The sequence below is a fragment of the Acartia tonsa genome, chromosome 11 (genome assembly GCF_053477335.1).
Source record: "Acartia tonsa isolate MP-2025a chromosome 11, ASM5347733v1, whole genome shotgun sequence".
NCBI classification, from domain to species: Eukaryota; Metazoa; Arthropoda; class Copepoda; order Calanoida; family Acartiidae; genus Acartia; species Acartia tonsa.
This window is the reverse complement of record NC_137270.1, coordinates 3,471,584-3,490,144: the sequence shown is the minus strand read 5'-3', so window position 1 is coordinate 3,490,144 and position 18,561 is coordinate 3,471,584. Positions and strand designations below refer to the sequence as shown.

The 18,561-nt window shown below is 33.5% G+C and overlaps 1 protein-coding gene across 2 annotated transcripts; it reads right to left on the bottom strand.

The window, feature by feature from the left end:
* Positions 1 to 1,846: 1,846 nt before the first annotated feature.
* Dera (deoxyribose-phosphate aldolase) lies at positions 1,847 to 12,553 on the bottom strand. Of its 2 annotated transcripts, none has more exons than XM_080177880.1 (13): positions 12,414 to 12,553; positions 11,465 to 11,536; positions 10,928 to 10,979; positions 10,300 to 10,373; positions 9,410 to 9,514; positions 8,594 to 8,749; positions 8,341 to 8,435; positions 7,757 to 7,850; positions 7,508 to 7,559; positions 4,915 to 4,972; positions 3,174 to 3,230; positions 2,592 to 2,672; positions 1,847 to 1,991 (listed from the first exon to the last, which is right to left on the bottom strand). In XM_080177880.1, exons 1-13 carry the CDS (start codon positions 12,474 to 12,476, stop codon positions 1,895 to 1,897), a joined length of 1,056 nt encoding a protein of 351 aa, XP_080034006.1. In that variant the 5' UTR covers positions 12,477 to 12,553; the 3' UTR covers positions 1,847 to 1,894. The 2 variants fall into 2 exon arrangements, with proteins under 2 accessions (XP_080034006.1, XP_080034007.1); XM_080177881.1 differs by having other exon boundaries at positions 8,684 to 8,749.
* Positions 12,554 to 18,561: the final 6,008 nt, after the last annotated feature.

Genomic DNA, 18,561 nt, shown 5'->3' with positions numbered 1-18,561 from the left:
TATTATAATTATGTTCGTCCGTCCGTCTGTACCTCCGTAACGCTTAGCTCTTTTCGTTAATTTAGGCATGTTATAATTGTAGTAGCGATTTCAAACTGTGCATGACAATTTAGAAAGCGTAGCAAATCTATAATCATTACCAGAAAGTCAATATATACGTTTAAGACATGCTGATTTTTTTTTTACTTTTTAAACAACATTTATTTGTGATAAAATTATAAAAAAAAGATATGTTACACTTATTTCATCTATTTAAAACTTTACATGAGGATTCCTATGACAGTTAGGTACAATTCAGAAAGCGTAGCAACTCTATAATCGCTACCAGAAAGTCAATACATACGTTTAAGACATGCTGATTTTTTTTTACTTTTTAAACAACATTTTATTCGTGATAAAATTACAAAAAAAGACATGTTACACTTATTCCATCGATTTAAAACTTTATATGATGATTCCTATGACAGTTAGGTACAATTTAGAAAGCGTAGCAACACCATAATCGTTACCAGAAATTCCGTATATCCATTTAAAACTTGCTGATTTTCTTGACACTTTGACAAAACAATTTTTATATGACATAATTATCTTATTCATCTGATTTTTTAAATAATGATTCTTAGGACAACAAGGTAAAGTGTTATAAGCAAGGCAACTCTATAATCAAATCCTAAAATTGAAAGTATATATTAGAGAGAGGGAAGAATGGGCTGTTTATATCATATGTCCCCAAAGTTTTATAAAAAGCATTTTCTTATTTGTTGGCTTAACAACTTTGAGGACTTTTCCTGAATTTTAATTGGTTGGTTTAGTAAGTTGAGTGTTCAAACGTTTCAACCACTAATATTAATCTACAGAATGGATAATTTTGTGTGTCATCATTTGGGATGTACATGAATTTAACAGCCATTGTCTTATCCCTTTAGATCCCTGCCTAACCTAAAAGTATAAAAGTCTGGGGCTATAAATTAATAACTGAAATTTCTTTAAAAGGATGTTTCTAATTTCATACCTATGGATGGGATACAATTTAGCACGGATCAAGTGATCGCCTAAATTACGTGCTCTTTTGTACCCAACCGTAGGCATTATCGGAAAAGATGTTTTAAAGCTGGGATCCTTATTTGTAAATTTTTATGTGATGTAATCATCCGATTGATCTGATTTTTGGAATACTGATTCCTAGGACATCAAAACTACATTGTTATAAGCGAATCATCTCTATAAACAAGACCTAAAAATGTAAGTATGTCCTTAAACATTATCCTGTATGTTAGCAGTTTTTCAACAAATTTACTTAATTTTATTTCGACTTTTATACACATATGTTCTGATTATTCAGTTCTGACACTCTACAAGTTTTATTGTTCATTTGTCCATCCATTTCAGGGCTTTGCTTTTATTGAATTTAATATCCATGAAAAACTGTTTATACTACTATACGATAAATACCTGCTTTCCCAAATTACCTTGATTTATTAACTGTATAAGGAATTACAGAGAAATTTCGTGATTTTTTAAGCACATAAATATTCAGAACAAAATTTTGAATTCGTAATGTAAATCTGCAGCCACTTGTGCAGCCATTACTTTATGAATCCTGCAGCCATTACTTTATGAATCCAAGATTCTTATCATTCCATCTTTACATTCCATGTGTCATATTTCATTTACTTTAAGAATTCAATCATTTACTTTAAGAATTCGAAAAAATCGGCTGCAAAATTGCATTTAGAAGCCGGCTGCGGAATTCTTAAAATATACTTTAAAAATCTTCTTTTAACTAATTCTATGGTATTTTGTCGGCATATTAACAGAACAAAAGCTGAATATTGAAATCAGTTGGTTTTATCAAATTGTGTAGCTGTTTTTGTTGGTGTATTTTTGACTGTACTTATGACATGGCCAGCTCATGAGCGGCTGCGTATCTGCCGGTCACCCAGTGGAACAGCTGCCGTTCTATGTCAGTCAACAGGCCACTGGCTCCGATTCTAAAATACAGAAAGAAGTTGCATAGTAATTCAATTATTGAACGATTAAGAAAATTCAAATAAAAGTTCCAACTACACCTAAAAGATTACCACCCTTAATTTTCCGCCGTTTTCAAAAGCCAAGGCATTCCTCCTACTTTTACCGAAGCTTTCACGTAATTGAAACACAAAATCACAAGATCAAAATGCATTTGTTCAATTTGAATTAATTATTGTACCTTTGAATTTGACACATAGACAAAAAATGAATTTTAAATAAATTTTAATAAATCAATCATTCCAAAATTAAGTAACAGGATGTCTATCAATCTCTGTGTCTGTCTGTCTGTGTTTAACGAAGGATTTCGCTAACCATTGAACTGACATGGTTCTCCTTTACGACGGAGATTATCATAGGTCCGCGGAGGTTTTATAACTATTAGGGGGAGAAAGAGAAATCACCTCTAGAAAAAATGACTACCCTCGAAAAAGTATCAGGTTATTTCTAAAAGTGGTGAATTGCCCGCTCCCTGCCTTTCTTCATATGCCCCTAGAGACATCTACTATAGTGGTTTAGCCACTAATTAAATGTAAGATAAGAAGAAAGGTGCGTAAATGTACCTGAAAAGATGATTATTCAGCCAGGCATCTCCTAGCTCCTCTTTGATTAAGATTAACCAGACCAAACAATCTTTTGCAGTTCTGTGAAAAATAATAATAATTTATATCAATCTGTATATTAGATGCATTTATCCTCATATGAAAGTAACAAGGCGCATATGCTTGTCCTTATATAAAAGTAATAGGATGTTTGTCTGTGTGTGTACCTTAATATATCGCAAAATATGAAACAATAACGATACATATGAACAAGAATTACATGGCAAAGATATAACATAACATGGTGGTTATGCAGAGCTGATCCCCTCCCTGCGTCAGGTGGGGGGGGGGGGGGGGGCAGCAGATGCATAACTAAATCAGATAAACACAATTAAGGGCACAATAGCTATACAGCAACCTAATAAATTATATTGGTATATTTACAATGGCTTCTCCCGTAACTCAAGGGAATCAACAAAATTAAACATAGAGCTGGGGAAGCAATGCTATGATATAGCCGGGTAAAGTAAGGAACGTACTGCAAAAGTAATACGGACAGACATATCCTAGTTATAGAGCAGCTGCGAATATAATAATTAATACCTGATTCCTCCAGCAGGCTTGAATCCCACAACAAAGCCAGTTCTTTCATAATAGTCTCTAAAATTATAACACTGTTTATTCGGAATTATTCCAGCATATAAGTTCATACCTAGTAGATTACCTCGTACGGGCGGGATTACAGTCCAGGACCTTTTTTAATTTGGTGTACTGTCTAGGTCCTAGTCCAGCAATCCAGGAGAACTAAGGATGACTGTTACGCACCCTTCTCTGTCCAAACACCCAAGGATATTAGGTTAAGTAACATCCGACAGACAACCAACTCTCTCTGAGAAGTCCCAACTGTGCATGGTAACAAGTTGCGCCTGTTTTGGGTCAAGGCATTCCCCCTACTCTAACTATGTATGTCGCGCATCTGACATAGCAGCAGTAGGAACCATTTTTAACGTCTTTAGTTATGACGCGGTGTCGGCCCGAGATTCGAACCTATAACCTTCCCGATGAGTGGATTCACTACGTGTTGAGCCATGGTCGCGGGTTCTCAAACTTTGAAACCCCTCATTTTACTCCCCTCAAAAAAAGTTTTAGCGACAGTAAGCTCCAATTACAAGGAATGAACAACTAGTTCTACATAGATGTACCTGTCAATGGCCCTGCAATCATTTGAAAGTGATTTTAGCTTTTTGATACCAATGTTACTTTGTTTTTTAATTTTAGAAGGCCAAATTGGAAACATAATTCTGTTCATAACTCTAAATGTTCCTGAAATAAACTTCGAGAAGTATCAGGATCAAGTTAAGCAGAGAAAGCCAATTCATTGTTTTGAAATGTGCTTAACTTCGCAAAATTTTGGCATGCTCTGCTTTAATTTTTGAGCATTGAAATGCCCTGCTTAACATGATCCACCTGGAGAATTTAACCCCTTACAGTCGGGCCCCTTGCTGCACCTTAATCAGTCGGGGGGGGGGGGGGGGGGTTCATCCTTTTATTTAACAACCTTTGTTTTTAGGTCCTTTTTTACTTTAAAATTTCAAACGGCTGTAATTTTTTTATTTTTTAAGCTAGAATAAATTTTTTTTTGCAGAAAATGTTAATCTTTATGTAAATTCTATATTTCAAATATCAAATTATAAATTTCAGCGGCCGCAGCTGTACTTGGCAGCTGCCAGCCGCCGCAGTCGGCGGGTAAACGGCGGCGGATCTTTATGAAATTTTAATACGTTATGTAGACATGTAAGAAAAGAAAAACTTTAAAATTTGAAGCCTCTAAGTCAAAAATTGCGGCCACAGGAGCCATTTAAAGATTTCTGGAGACCTGGAGGTTTAAGACCTGCAGGATCATACCTGGAACCTGAAATTGACTTGAAAACCTAATATGAGAATGTACTACTAGAGGATATCTTAGTATTTTGGTAAGATAAAATGCTTTTTTAAAGTCAAAAAAATATTTTTGCTCTTTACCTGGATGACCCTGCCAGGTTTGCTGGCATCCTGTGCCCGCCAGGATGAAGATATTCAAAAAATTCCAACTCACGGTTATGTGTCATACCCAAACTTAGAAAGTCACGCAGTTTGGGCTCTTTATCTTTCACACACAGAAAATGAGATAGAAAAAACCGGATGGGGGGGCGTTCAACGCCCCCCCCCCCCCCCCCCGACCGTTAAGGGTTAAATATTCCTTGAGGAAAAATACAAATTCAGCCTTTTCAGCAATCTTCTCAATCAGTATGGCTTAAAACCGGTTCTAATCCAGCGGATATTAAACGATTTCAAATGTTTTTACCTGATGGCTCTACACATGACAAGACCAACAGGCAGGATGGCATTCACACCTTCCTTTCCTAGGAAAAAAGAGAGTAAAGATGTAGTTTTTAAGGGCAACCAATGATTTTAAAAAATACTAGAAAATGCAGGGAGTAAGGGAGGGGACAATGGATCGAATATTCAATTTTTAGGAGTCTCAGACTTTGGGGACTGGCTTAAAGGGAACATGCAAGAATTTAGCAGTTTCTAACCAATCTTGGGGACCAATTATGAATGACGTCACGCAAAATCATGCATAATCTCGCGGCAAACTAGCGCGTCAACAAAAAGATAAACAATAACAAGCAGACAGAATATTTTGATTTTGAAAATTATTTTGTAAATTGAATCATTACATTTTTTATATCTAATTCTTGTTTAATGTTAATTCATTCCGATTAGTGCGTTGTAGAAAGAAATTATATTAAGATTATTAGTTATTATGAGCAAAGCCTTCCTATAATTAGGTCCCGCACATTTGTACGTCCGTAACGGTTAGCTCTTTTCGTTACTTTAGACATGTTAGATGTTTCTTATTGATTTAATGTAAAGGCAAAAGTTTTTTGTCTTTAGCTTAATATTTCTGTAATTAATGATCCGATTAATTTCAAAATTTTAGAGGAATGAGAAACTGTCCCAATTTTGTATAACTTTAGCGGAACAAGTTCCAATTACGTCATATTTTTCTTTCCCGAAAAAGGGAGGGGGGTAAGAAAATCTCTTCAAAAGAGATGGGGAAAACCCCCTTTTCTCCCATCTCTTTTTTCTTCCCCCCTTCCCTTTTTTTCTTTCCCCCTTCTCTTTTTCGGGAAAGAAAAATATGACGTAATTGGAACTTGTTCCGCTAAAGTTATACAAAATTGGGACAGTTTCTCATTCCTCAAAATTTTAGGGAAAATTCACGAAGTCCTGAGTTGTTCAAGGTTTGTTTATCATTAAAATCTCAAGATGGTGTTATTTTATTTTTCTGTCCTGGATGCTAGGAGCGCAGCTACCAGTTATCCTAAGATATGTTACTTAAACCTTAAGATCTTTAAAATTAAGATGTACTTATGTTCTCAACTATTTTATTTATGTAGTATGAAATTTTGACGCAAGGTATCTCATTTTTATTTCGTTAAATGAAATAACTTGAGTTAAAAGTTCTGTAGCAAGGTAATTGTTTTAGTAAGTTTTGTAATATAATTATTTAAAGGCTTTTTCATGTCTAAGCTTTTTAATAAATACAATAAAAAAATTTGGGTAAAAGATGTTGTAAAAGTAAAATAGTATGTTTCCTTAATTTTCCGAAGTTTAAATAATAATAATTATGGAAATGAATTGTAAACAAGGGTTTTGATCTCTAGAATTAAGGGCTTGTAGTAAAGCATCAGTTTAAGGATGGTGCATTTCGAATGAAAAACAATTCAAAAAGTCAAAAATTTCCACTAAAGGTTGCTATATTGTAAATACTTATTTTATCTGGAAATATCTGGGTTTTCAACCTGAAAGGGTCACAACTATAAAATTGAATTAACTGCCCATTGTCCCCTCCCTTACTCCCTGAGAAAATGTCACATTAATTTTCAACGTAAACCTGATAGACCCACTTTTCTCTATTCAGGAAGGGATTGGACATTATGCTATTTAAAACACTAGTTTCCTAAGTTTTATAATAATTTTTCTTATTAGTTGGCTTAACAACTTTAGGGACTTTTTAGGGATGTTTTTTCCCTAGTTGCTATCACATGACCAGTTACTTAGGTAGCATTGCAATTGGCTACATCAATAATTCTATCTTTCTTATTGGTTCAATCAATAATTGATTCATTCGTATTGGTTAAATCAATACTTGAATCATTCTTATTGGTTAAATCAAAAATTGAATCATTCTTATTGGTTAAATCAATAATTGAATCATTCTTATTGGTTAAATCAATAATTTAATCAATCTAATTGGTTACATCAATAATTCAAGCAATCTAATTGGTTGCATCAATAATTAAAGCAATCTAATTGGTTACATCAATAATTCAAGCAATCTTATTGGTTACATCAATAATTCAATTATTCTTATTGGCTACATCAATAATTCGAGCAATCTAATTGGTTACTTAAATAATCTAATCTTTCTTATTGGGTACATCAATAATTTAATCATTCTTATTGGTTACATCAATAATTAAATCTTTCTTATTGGCTACATCAATAACAATCATTCTTATTAGTTACATCAATAATTGAACCGTTCTTATTGGTTAAATCAATAATTCAAGCAATCTTATTGTCTACATCAATAATTCAAGCATTCTTATTGGTTACATTAATAATTTAAAAATTTTTATTGGTTACATAAATAATTCAATCAATCAAATTGATTACATTAATAATTGAATTATTCTTATTGGCTACATCAATAATTGAATCATTCTTATTGGTTACATCAATAATTAAATCTTTCTTATTGGCTACGTCAATAACAATCATTCTTATTAGTTACATCAATAATTGAATCGTTCTTATTGGTTAAATCAATAATTCAAGCAATCTTATTGGCTACATCAATAATTAAATTTTTGTTACTCGTTGTGTACCTGTGCTAGTCTTGATAAAGTCAGATCCAGCCATCATACAAACAAGAGATGCCTGAAAAAATATAAAAAAATGTTTTGTCATTTTGAAAGCTTTAACTATATTTAAATAAATTTATTGTTGTTGTATATTTCTTATATTTCTATAATGCTTTCCTCCCTTTTTATTCAAATTTTGGTGCAATTCATTTTTAAAACATAATTAAAAAGGGCAACTAATGCACTTCTAAGCAACTGATCATAAATTGTTACCTTATAAACATTCTCCATGGTGCCCAGTTCACCAATAGCAAGAATAGCTTTCATATGGGCATCTCCGCATGCCTCTTTCATGGCAACAACCTCTCTAAATATTTACACAATCAATAAGCATACAAAGAGCCTAGTAATTTTACTTTATTCTGGTAGTACAAAGAGTCAGTAACATTTTGTTATCCTTGTATTGCATAAAACTAAAATTGGCCACCACAGGACCAATAGCTATATTAACTGAAGAATAGAGCCCAATTGGCACAACAGTTACCATGATCTTAAGCTTCAGATGGACAGACAGACAGACAATGTTCTACTTTGCACTATAGAAAAGTTTTTTTTAAAGCTTAATATCCGATATAGTAGGGAAGATTTTTAATGGCCATGGCTGTTTTAATTTTGGATTTAAGTCTTTGAATGGTTTTACTTCTCTTTATTACTCCTTTGAATACAGAGCTCCTAAATGCTTGAGGCGCAGACTTTAGTTCAATACAAAGAGTCATATTTCATGATACAATTTAGAATTTACACATCATTTAACACAAGAAGCTGCGAACATAAGTCCCTTCCTCACATAAACTTACTTGTACAACTCCTCCCAATTGTGCTGGAGTGCCAAGGTTCTGTTGATAACAATATCAATCTCTCTTGCCCCTGCCTCTACAGCCATACGAATCTCCTAAGATTATGGTTTAGAATAAGTGTAAAGAAAGTTCCAAAGCAGAATTACAAAATTAAATCAAACAGTATGACTTGTATCACAACTCATTACAGACAGTTTTAGAAATAATGCACATTTGTATTTACAGAAAAAAGCATGTAGCTGGCAAATAATACCTGTAGCCTGGTATCTAGGCTGTATTGACCGCTAGGAAATAATACCTGTAGCCTGGTATCTAGGCTGTATTCACCGCTAAGAAATATTACCTGTAGCCTGGTATCTAGGCTGTATTGACCGCTAGGAAAGCCAGTAGCCACAGCTGCTACAGGAATCTGAAATAAAATAACACAAGGAATTGATTATTTTCTATGTCAAGTAATTAAGGTATTAAAGTAATTTAAAATTATCACAGAAACCAATATTTAAAGTATCATTAACCCAGAAAAGTTAAAGGTTCGTGAGTAAAGAGGTGATGACCACCCCCAAAAACAAGTTTGGGGCATTTGTACGGCTTTACCCCCCCCCCCCCCCTCTTATTCCACACCATGTAAATATTCAGAAAGAAAAGTCACAAAAATAGTAAAATCATACCCAGTGCATAGACCCTAATATTTTCTCAGCAATTCAGTGTCCTTTCCCTTTGAGGGTTGGTTATTAACATTGTGTACCTAACCCTATGGGGATGTTAATCTCAAAAATAATATGCCTAACCAGGCTGCACCATATTCAACTAGCAAAAAAAAGTCTCCCTAACCCTACTCGGGTAAACACAAATATTCTTAACCCTACGGGGTTGACCCCAAATATAAAGTATGCCTAACCTGGCTAGCACCAAGTTAACTAGAAAAAACAGTCTCCTTTTAACCCTACTTGGGCATACAAAAACATTATGTACCTAACCTACGGAGTTACATCCAATTAATAAATGCCTCACCATATTTAGCTATGAGTCACCTTAACCCTACTTAGAACAAACATAAAATATACCTAACCTGGCTGGCACCATATTTAGCCAGGAACTCCACAGTCTCCTTAACCCTACTCGGGTAAACACAAACGGCCCCACAGGTGATTTTTAATCCTTCAACATCCATGGCCTGAATAAGAACTGTAATTAGACATTAAACTATTGAGTAAACTTTTTTGTTGTCTCTCCCGCTAAGGTTTTGATATTTGATATTTGATTAAAGGGAAGATTAGATATAACAGATACATAATCATATATATCGCCTCGAATTTATTCATTAGATAATTTTATAGACAAATGTAGTTCGAAATAAAAATACTATTTACAATGTGGCCAATTTCATGTAAGTTTTGCAGATAATCAAATCTGCTCTATCATATGAAATGTCTGTCTGTTCTGAGAAACCTGCTATTTATTGCTCCGTTCTAAGATAGGTGGCTAGGCCGGATAACAGACATTTTAGATCTACTGCAGTTCACGGTAAAATATTGCTGGTAACGAATATTGCAAAAAGTCTATGAATTTTAAAGGCTGCTAGCTGCCAAACGGCTGAACGTACAGATAATGCACGCACACTGTTTTAAGTGGCATAAGAAGGCCTACAAATAATCTGGAATAGCCACAAATCAATAATGCATAATTATCTCGCAGTTTAGAGAAATGCGCGAAAAAGGCCTATTTTACGCGTTTTTTCTTCAGTGAAGCTTTCCCTGTGCATCATTGGATCTTGGCTATTCCAGATTATTTGTAGGCCTTCTTATACCGCTTAAAATGGTGTGCGGGTATGATCTGTACGTTCAGGCGTTTTGCAGCTAGCAGCAATAGATTTTTTTTGCAATATTCGTTACCAGCAATATTTTACCGTGAACTGCAGTAGATCCGACATTTTTATTGAGTAGTTTTGCTACTAAATACCTCGATAATGTCATTTCTAATAGGCCGGGCAGCTTTCAAAGCCAGTCTACTTGTATTTGATGGGGTGTCATCTCCTAAAAATGAAAAAAAAAAAATTTTATTGGTGCTATCACACAAAGTATCTTGTTGAACACTGATAACCCTGCCTTTAAAAACATAAAGTAATGGTGGACGGGCTATTTTTTGTTAGTTTAATTATTACTTTAGGTCAGGTATAATAAAATGAGAATTCAGAAAAAACCTTAATAAGCTAATTCTAACAAAATTATTTACATTAGAAAATAAACAGAATTTTAATCATTGCCTTACAAATGTATCAACGAACATGAATTTAAAGTAACAGGATGTCTGTTTTTCAGTCTATATATCTGTTTGTTTGTACTAAAGGATCTCGCTAACCTCTAAACCGATATGGTTCTCATTTACAGGGTAGCTTTTCATGGGTACTGGGAAGGTTTCTAACTATGTATAAACCAAACGAAACTTTTTTTACTTTTTCTTTTTAAATTTAAATAAAAAATTGGTTTTTCGAATTCAACTCCCCCACCTCATGTGACCCTAGAGGCCTCTAGGTGCGAAGCCGCTAGTTAAGTAATATAATAGTAACTGCAACAAACTAATTATTTACCTGAAAGAGTTGTCAGATCAATACAGGTAACTGCCCTCAGCAACCAAGCTGCCTAAATAATAAATTTATACTGTATAGATGTATAACCAGACAAATACCTGGATCCCCCTTTTAAGGACCTTTTTTGTCTGCTAGCAAATTGTTTTCTGCTTCTTGGCTATGTTAATATTCCCAACACTACTGGTTGATTTTCAAAGACTCAATTGAAAGTCGGCACAAGGTCCTTGGGATGGGGACTTAGTTATTTAACCCTTTCCACCTCTAGTTATTTTCTATAATGCCTGAATAATAATTGTAAAAATCTAGGATGACAACATCCATCGATCAGACAGTGGCAAAAAAATAAGCAAGAATATTAATTTCATTATCTAAACAAAATTGTATGTAGATATGTTGTCAAATTGCCTAAATAAAGAATAATATTTATGGTCATGCATACATATTTAGGAATTAAAGAGATGCTTCGCTTATAATTTTGTAATATAAAATTTAGCCTATACTTGTTAGTGAACCTTTTTTAAATCCCAGAAATTTTACCTGCCATTGCTGTTTGACGGTCCTACGGGTGCCGAGGGTTTCTGCCCGCCTCTTGACCGCGGGTAAATTAACCTTCATAAAAGATTGTTTACTATAGCTATAGATATAGTTATTTTCTATATTTCAAATTATAAATAACAGCTACGGCGCTTAATTATAGAGTAATCCGCCATTTTTTTTTTGATAATTTGTTAATTTTTTTAAATTCAGGCCTGGTTAGGTTAGGTTTTATTAGGGACATAGTAGCCCGGCAGGGTATGTTAACCTTAGGTTTAGTCCCTGGGCCTCCTGCAGGGAAAAGAGGGGGGGGGGGTCATAAGTGCACAACAGGCACTTTGTGTGAAAACATCAAACCTACTTTACAAGTTTGTAAAATATGTTAGTTTCCAAATATTCACGTAAATAAAACATTAAAACATCAAATTTACCCAGAAATAAGGTATAGCCAATAAGCGCAATTATTTTAAAGTAATAATTGGGAGGCAGATAGAGAGGTCATTAATCCTACTGTTGTGCCCCCCAATAACAGCTGAAAATCACGTATAGGTTTCGTGCCTTTTCCGAATTGATTTCGATATAATCTGAATTTACCAAATATATCATGTGGCCTTCTATAATACAAAGTAGAACGATGTCTGTCTGTCTGTCTGTCCGTCTGTCCGTCTGTCTGTCCGTCTGAAGCTTAAGATCTCAGTAACCACTGAACCGATTGGGCTCTACTCTTCAGGGAATATACCTACTGGTCCTGTGATGGTTTTAAGCTATTTTCTTGGGGGGTGGGAAACCCCTAACCCCCCCAAAAAATGAAAAATACCCCCTCCCCCCCAAAAATTTTTTTTTACTTTTTCTTTTTAAATCTAAAATACAAAAAAATAGGTTGATCAAACCTCTTGGGACAAAGCCCCTAGAGGCTAGGGGCGAAGCCGCTAGTAAATAAATAATGCAGAACCTTGACAGCTTGAATCCAAGCCAGGTCCAGCTCCATCCCAGGATTGTTTGGTCCAGCTACCATTTTTATCTGGACAAGGACGATAACATCTATGAAAGCGAAGCTTTAAAAACGAACATTAACTCTTGTAGACAGTAAGAACTTAACCCCCCTCTAGTTTTTTCAATCTCATTTTTTTGTAGGTAAGATGGAGAGCTGTAACTTCATGACTTTTTAAGTTTAGTAATTATACGTCAGCAAGAGTTGATTTTATTAGGATATCTGGTCTGTGTCGGTCGTGGTGTCCGGTCAAAGTCGGTTGGGTAGCAAAAAAAAATTAGAAAAAATTCTAAATAAATCTTAATTTCTACATTATGACATTTGTATATAAGGTAGAAACCTAAAATTTTTTTGGTGAATACTTAGATATCAATGACCTTCTGAGAAAAGTGGTGTTATGACCGTTTGACCGCTCCCTGACCGACTTTATGACCGATTTTTGTCCGGCTTTTACTACAGACATATATCATGAATATCGTGGCTTCTATTACAGCTAGAGACCTATAATTTTTTTTTGGTAAATCCTTGAGTAATAATAAACAGATAAAAATATTAATTTGCGCCGCCGACCGCCGTTTTACCGCCGTAACCGCCGAAAAATGGCGGTTTCCGTTATTTGACGTTTTTCGGCGATGATCAGAAAAAGTATTTTTTTGTTATGAAAAATAAAAGTTCGTCCTAAAATTTGGTCATCCTAGCTGCAAAATTGGCCGTTCTACAGCTGTTTTAAAATTTAGCGGCTGGCCGCTAAAAAGCGGCTAAGGAGCGGTCTGACCGCTATGACTAGAAAAAGTAATTTTCTCTAATATTACACATGAACCACCAGAAAAAATTTTTACGTCTTTATCTGTACCAGGAGCCGATATAGAGGGGGGGGGGGGCTCTTTGAGTCCCCCCCCCCCCCGATCTATTAAGGTGGGAATTGGGGCCCGCTCTGTAAGGGTTAATAACAGAATAATTTTGTAGCTGAATTGCTTCAATATTAAATTTTGTTTAAGGACAGATGTAAACTAGTCCATCAATAAATTTAAACTTTAGTAAGAGTTTTCTTGATTATCATAATTTTTTGTAAACCTTAAATTACCCCCCCCCCCCCACCCCACACTGTCTTTTTCATTTTCTAAAGCACAATTTTTTTGCATATCAAAAGCTCAGATATAATAATAACATCGCACCTTATGGGGCGATTTTTCTTATTTTTCACAGTAGCTTTCTCCTATTTCTAGCCCCTGCGGGGGGCTCTAACACTGCGGGGCCAATTACCTAACACTGTGGGGCAATCACCTAACCCAATATAACCTAACCTAACCTAAAATAACCTATAAAAAGACATTTTAAAAATACGACGCATCGCCCCTTATGGGGCGATCTTACGAAAGGGACTATTATCTAATAAACTAACAAAATTGTTGGGAAAATATTGTTAAAAAATTGTCACCAAAGTTTTTAAATCGAACAATAAGCAATGATCAATTATGCTGTAAACGCACAGAATAAGAACACACATATATGTTTTACTTATAGAGTAGCTTCTTCACCAAACAAAATAAAGAATTATATTTCCAGTAAGGCTTCGAAACCGATTAATATCCGCTGAATTAGAACCGCTTCTCAGTCATACTGAAGAATTATGTGCAACATCGTGTTATAGACATTTTTTCCCGAATAATATAATGTAAAACATTGTTTTCGGTTATAATTCTATAATTTTTCATACCCGTGGAAAGCTGTCTATAATACGATGCGATGAATAACTATTCTAACAAAACTAAATAACACAAAACTAATAAAAACATTAGCTTATCACATAATTAAAGTTTCACATTGACTATCTATATATAAGTTTATTTTTGAAATGTTTAAAACTTGAATTTCAAGTTTTATAACAGTTCATATAATACGACAGATTTTTGTAAATAGCAGAACAACATGTAATTGTATATGAGTTACATCAAAATTAAACATGTTTTATCCTTCTATTACTATTTAAGGTCACAGACATCAAGACTTTTGGAGGCCTTTCTTGGCACACTAACAGGCTATAAACATTTTAATCTATGGAAATCATTTAACAGCAATGTTTAAAATGACTTTTTACCTATAATTCACCATATTCGTTTTATAAAAGAATCATCGCTACTATTAAATGAATTATCATTCTTGTTATATTATTTATTAATCATTTACTTATTAGAAATCTTTAAATTTAGCTGTTAAGAGTTTGGGTAAGATTGTAGGAAAATTTGTTGCTCACTGCATTGATGTAGTATGCGTGTGTATGTGTGTATTTGTGTGTGTGTGTGTGTGTGTGTGTGTATGTGTATTTGCTTGGAGCACAGTTTTATATAATAAGAGTCTGTCTGTACACCTTAATGTTAGACATGTAAGAATTCAAAATGATGACTCCTGTTACAGTTAGGTACGATTTAGAAAGCGTAGAAACTATATAATTCTATATAAATGAAACCAAAGGGTTCCTTTAAATAATGTTTTTTTTCAAAAACTTGTTATTCAACAAAATTTTATATGATGAGCACTTCTTAGTTTCTTATACAAAAAAAATCACGCATGAACAATAAAGCCTAAAAACTATCCTAAATTGTAAAAAATACATTAAGAAATGATAGTGTGTTGAAAAAAAATATTTTTTCTAACAATAGAAAGATATTTTTTTATTTTCCTTATAGAATTAGTTGAAGTCATGGCTGCCAACACAAAAATGTTAAAACCGTATTTTTGTTCTCATTTGAACAATTTTCAGAGTTGACATGAGTTTTATATCTTAAACTTTTCCTTTAAACTTACTTGACAATCAAAAACCTTTAAATCAACACATTTATTAATGTCTAGGAGTACAGCTCTTCACAAGTCATTTTTACCTGGAGGTCGATTGTGGAAAAAGCATGGCCTAATATCAATTTTTTTTTTCATAAATGGAATAGTCTATACTTGTGTAAATTATGGTATCAATTCTAGATTGGCTACATTATTCTTACTAGTTCTATAACTGATTAATCTGTTTCCAAAAATCTAGCTTTCTTTCTTTGCACTTCTTTGTACTTGTTTTTCTTGTCAAAATGATAAAATGATTTAAAAAATAGCTGTTTAGGCCTTCCTAAACGAAGATCCAATAATTGTGATGAATATAAGCATTCATGATATCTCTATATCTGTAAAATTAGGTATAGTAAATATTACAAATCTTAAACGGCAACCATGATTATAATCAATTTCTATTTAATTTTAAGAGCTTTGCTTTAATGGATGTTGTCATCCTTATTAAATAAGATTCAACAATGTATTATTTTTTTTAGTAGTGAAGCTACTCTATAATTTGAAATGTCCATCCGTCTTTTAGAGACAAAAAGGGGGAAACATCATTTTCTCAGCTCCTATAAAAGATAGAAAACTGAAACTTCTTGTAAACATAAAATAAATATGGAGCATAATTAAGTATAAAACATCCATAGCAGTTGGACTGCTTTTAAGCCACTTATATTTTCACAACTGATTTCTCAATGTATTATTATTTTAGTAGCAAAGCTACTCTAAATTTCGAAATGTCCGTCCATCCGTCTGTCAGTCCATCTGTTAGAAACAAAACGGGGGGGGGGGGAGGGACATGATTTTCTCAGTTCCTGTAAAAGATAGAAGGCTGAAAATTCTTGTAGCTATTCACATAAATATGGAGCATAATTAAATGTAACACATCCATAGCGGTCAGACTGCTCTTTTTTTTCTTTTTTGTGTTAACAGATAATCAGCTTTATGACTCACTTTGTCCGTTTTTACAATAGATTTTGTGCTTCGCTACTTATGGATGTTGTGAACCTTGTTTTTTTTATTTAATACAAATAAATGTTCTTATTAAATAGTGTCAAAATTTAGTATTTATAAATGGATTTGTAATTCAAAACATTTAGAATGACTCTATGTCTTTATTAAACTTAAATAAGGGGGGGGGGTGTACACTTTCACGGAAACAGTGCGCTCTGAGGCCCATATACAAGATAGAGCTCTGAATTATAATACTATGGGTCAGTCTAGAAATATTCTGCAAAACTTTTAATTTGGTGGTTTGGCGGCTGACCGCTGGTGCAATTATTCAGCTAAACTTGTAAAATTGAACATGTAATCTTGTTTTTTTTTTTGAGGTTTGTTTTGGTTAATTATAAGAAAATATATCAACAGTAACAAAAAACTGTTGAGCTGCAAACTACCAGCCGCTTGCTGTGGCTATTAATAAATATTACAACAATTTTGCAGCTCAAAGTTTTTCATTACTGTTGATATATTTTCTCATAATTAACTAAAACACACCCAATTAAACATGTGCCTCAAAGCTTACTATTTATGTGAAAGTGTTCAAACTGCCCCCCCCCCCCCCTTGTTCCACTAGCAAACAGAGGGCGGTTGTAAAGAGCTTTGTTTGCTAATCTATGGTTTTAAAAAATTTAATTTAAAATTAGCTTCGCTACTGTAAAGTTGTTTTCATGTAAAATGTATTTTTTTGTGTCCAATTCATGTAGATTTTACAGGAAGGGATAGTTCATCTGCTAAGAGGTAATAAGGGAAGATTTAGCCAACCTCCCTGGATATCCTTTTCTATTTATATTATCTCATCTATTTAAGACTATTTGTTAAAACATTTTATAATTTTGACAAAAAAAAACAGTACAAAGAAGTGCAAAGAAAGAAAGCTAGATTTTTGGAAACAGATTAATCAGTTATAGAACTAGTTAGAATAACGTAGCCAATCTAGAATTGATACCATAATTTACACAAGTATAGACTATTCCATTTATGAAAAAAAAATTGATATTAGGCCATGCTTTTTCCACAATCGACCTCCAGGTAAAAATGACTTGTGAAGAGCTGTACTGAAATGTGTTGATTTAAAGGTTTTCGATTGTCAAGTAAGTTTAAAGGAAGAGATTAAGGTATTAATCATGTTTTAACTCTGAAAATTGCGCGTTTTAGAACAAAATTAGTATTTCATCTTCAACGTGTTAAAGTTGATGGCATTGCTAAAGTCAAAATGAAAAAAAATTATTTTGTACTATTTAAGGAATAAAAGAACTTTTCTTTGATACACTATCAATTGTTTATGTATGTTTAACAATTTAGGATAGTTTTTAGGCTTTTTCTGTTCATGCGTGATTTTTTCGTATAAGAAACTAAGAAGTGCTCTGATATGATTGTCCTATTGGTGTTGTTTATGGAATAATAATTACTAAAAATACTAAGTATACAATTATGAGCAAAAAAATCACTAAAATCAATTAAATTTAACGTATGTGCTTAAAGGAAGCCTGCAAGAAATAAACCGATCTAACTGCTGGATGACTGCCACAATTAAGTAGACCTAAAACATATCCCATATTTAAGCAGTTTTGCAAAAAAAATATTACTTACAATTTTGTTGAGACTCATTTATTCAAAACCTATTGATACAGTTCTGACACTATACAAGTGTTAATGTTTGATTGTACTACTGTTCCAGAGCTTCACTTTTATGGATGTTGTCATACTTGTTACCTTGCTTACTATAAAAGGTACAAAACACCAAAAAAATATAAATACTTGCCTCTAATCTAACTCTAGCAACTAGATGGAAATAGATCTGAAAAACCATCAATTAAACCAATTATTATGCAGTTTCATACCTCTAGTTCCTTCTCTGAAAGGGGATGTCATTCAGCCAATTAATTCCATTTGAAATTACCGAAAATTAGATATTTTGGTGGCGTAGAGTTGGCGTTAAATTTGTGTAGCTGAAAGGAAAGATGGTAGGAATGGGAGAAATAAGGGAAGAGGGTTGTGGGGAAATGTTCACTTAGAATTGTTTGTCTGAATCCCGTTCCCTAGTCCCTGCTTCTCTGACAAAGATTCACGACAGCCCCCCATGATTGAAGCGCACATAAACAAGGCAATTCCACAATAGTTTTCCAAAGATTTCTCACACAAAGACGACATTTTGTTAAATTAATCCTTTTAAGAGGCCTCTAGGGACACGTAAGATTATTTATTTTCAATCTATTTTAAAATCAGCTATTTACCTAAAATATTTTTTTCGTCGATGAACGGTGTTAGTTATGTTTTTAGGTAA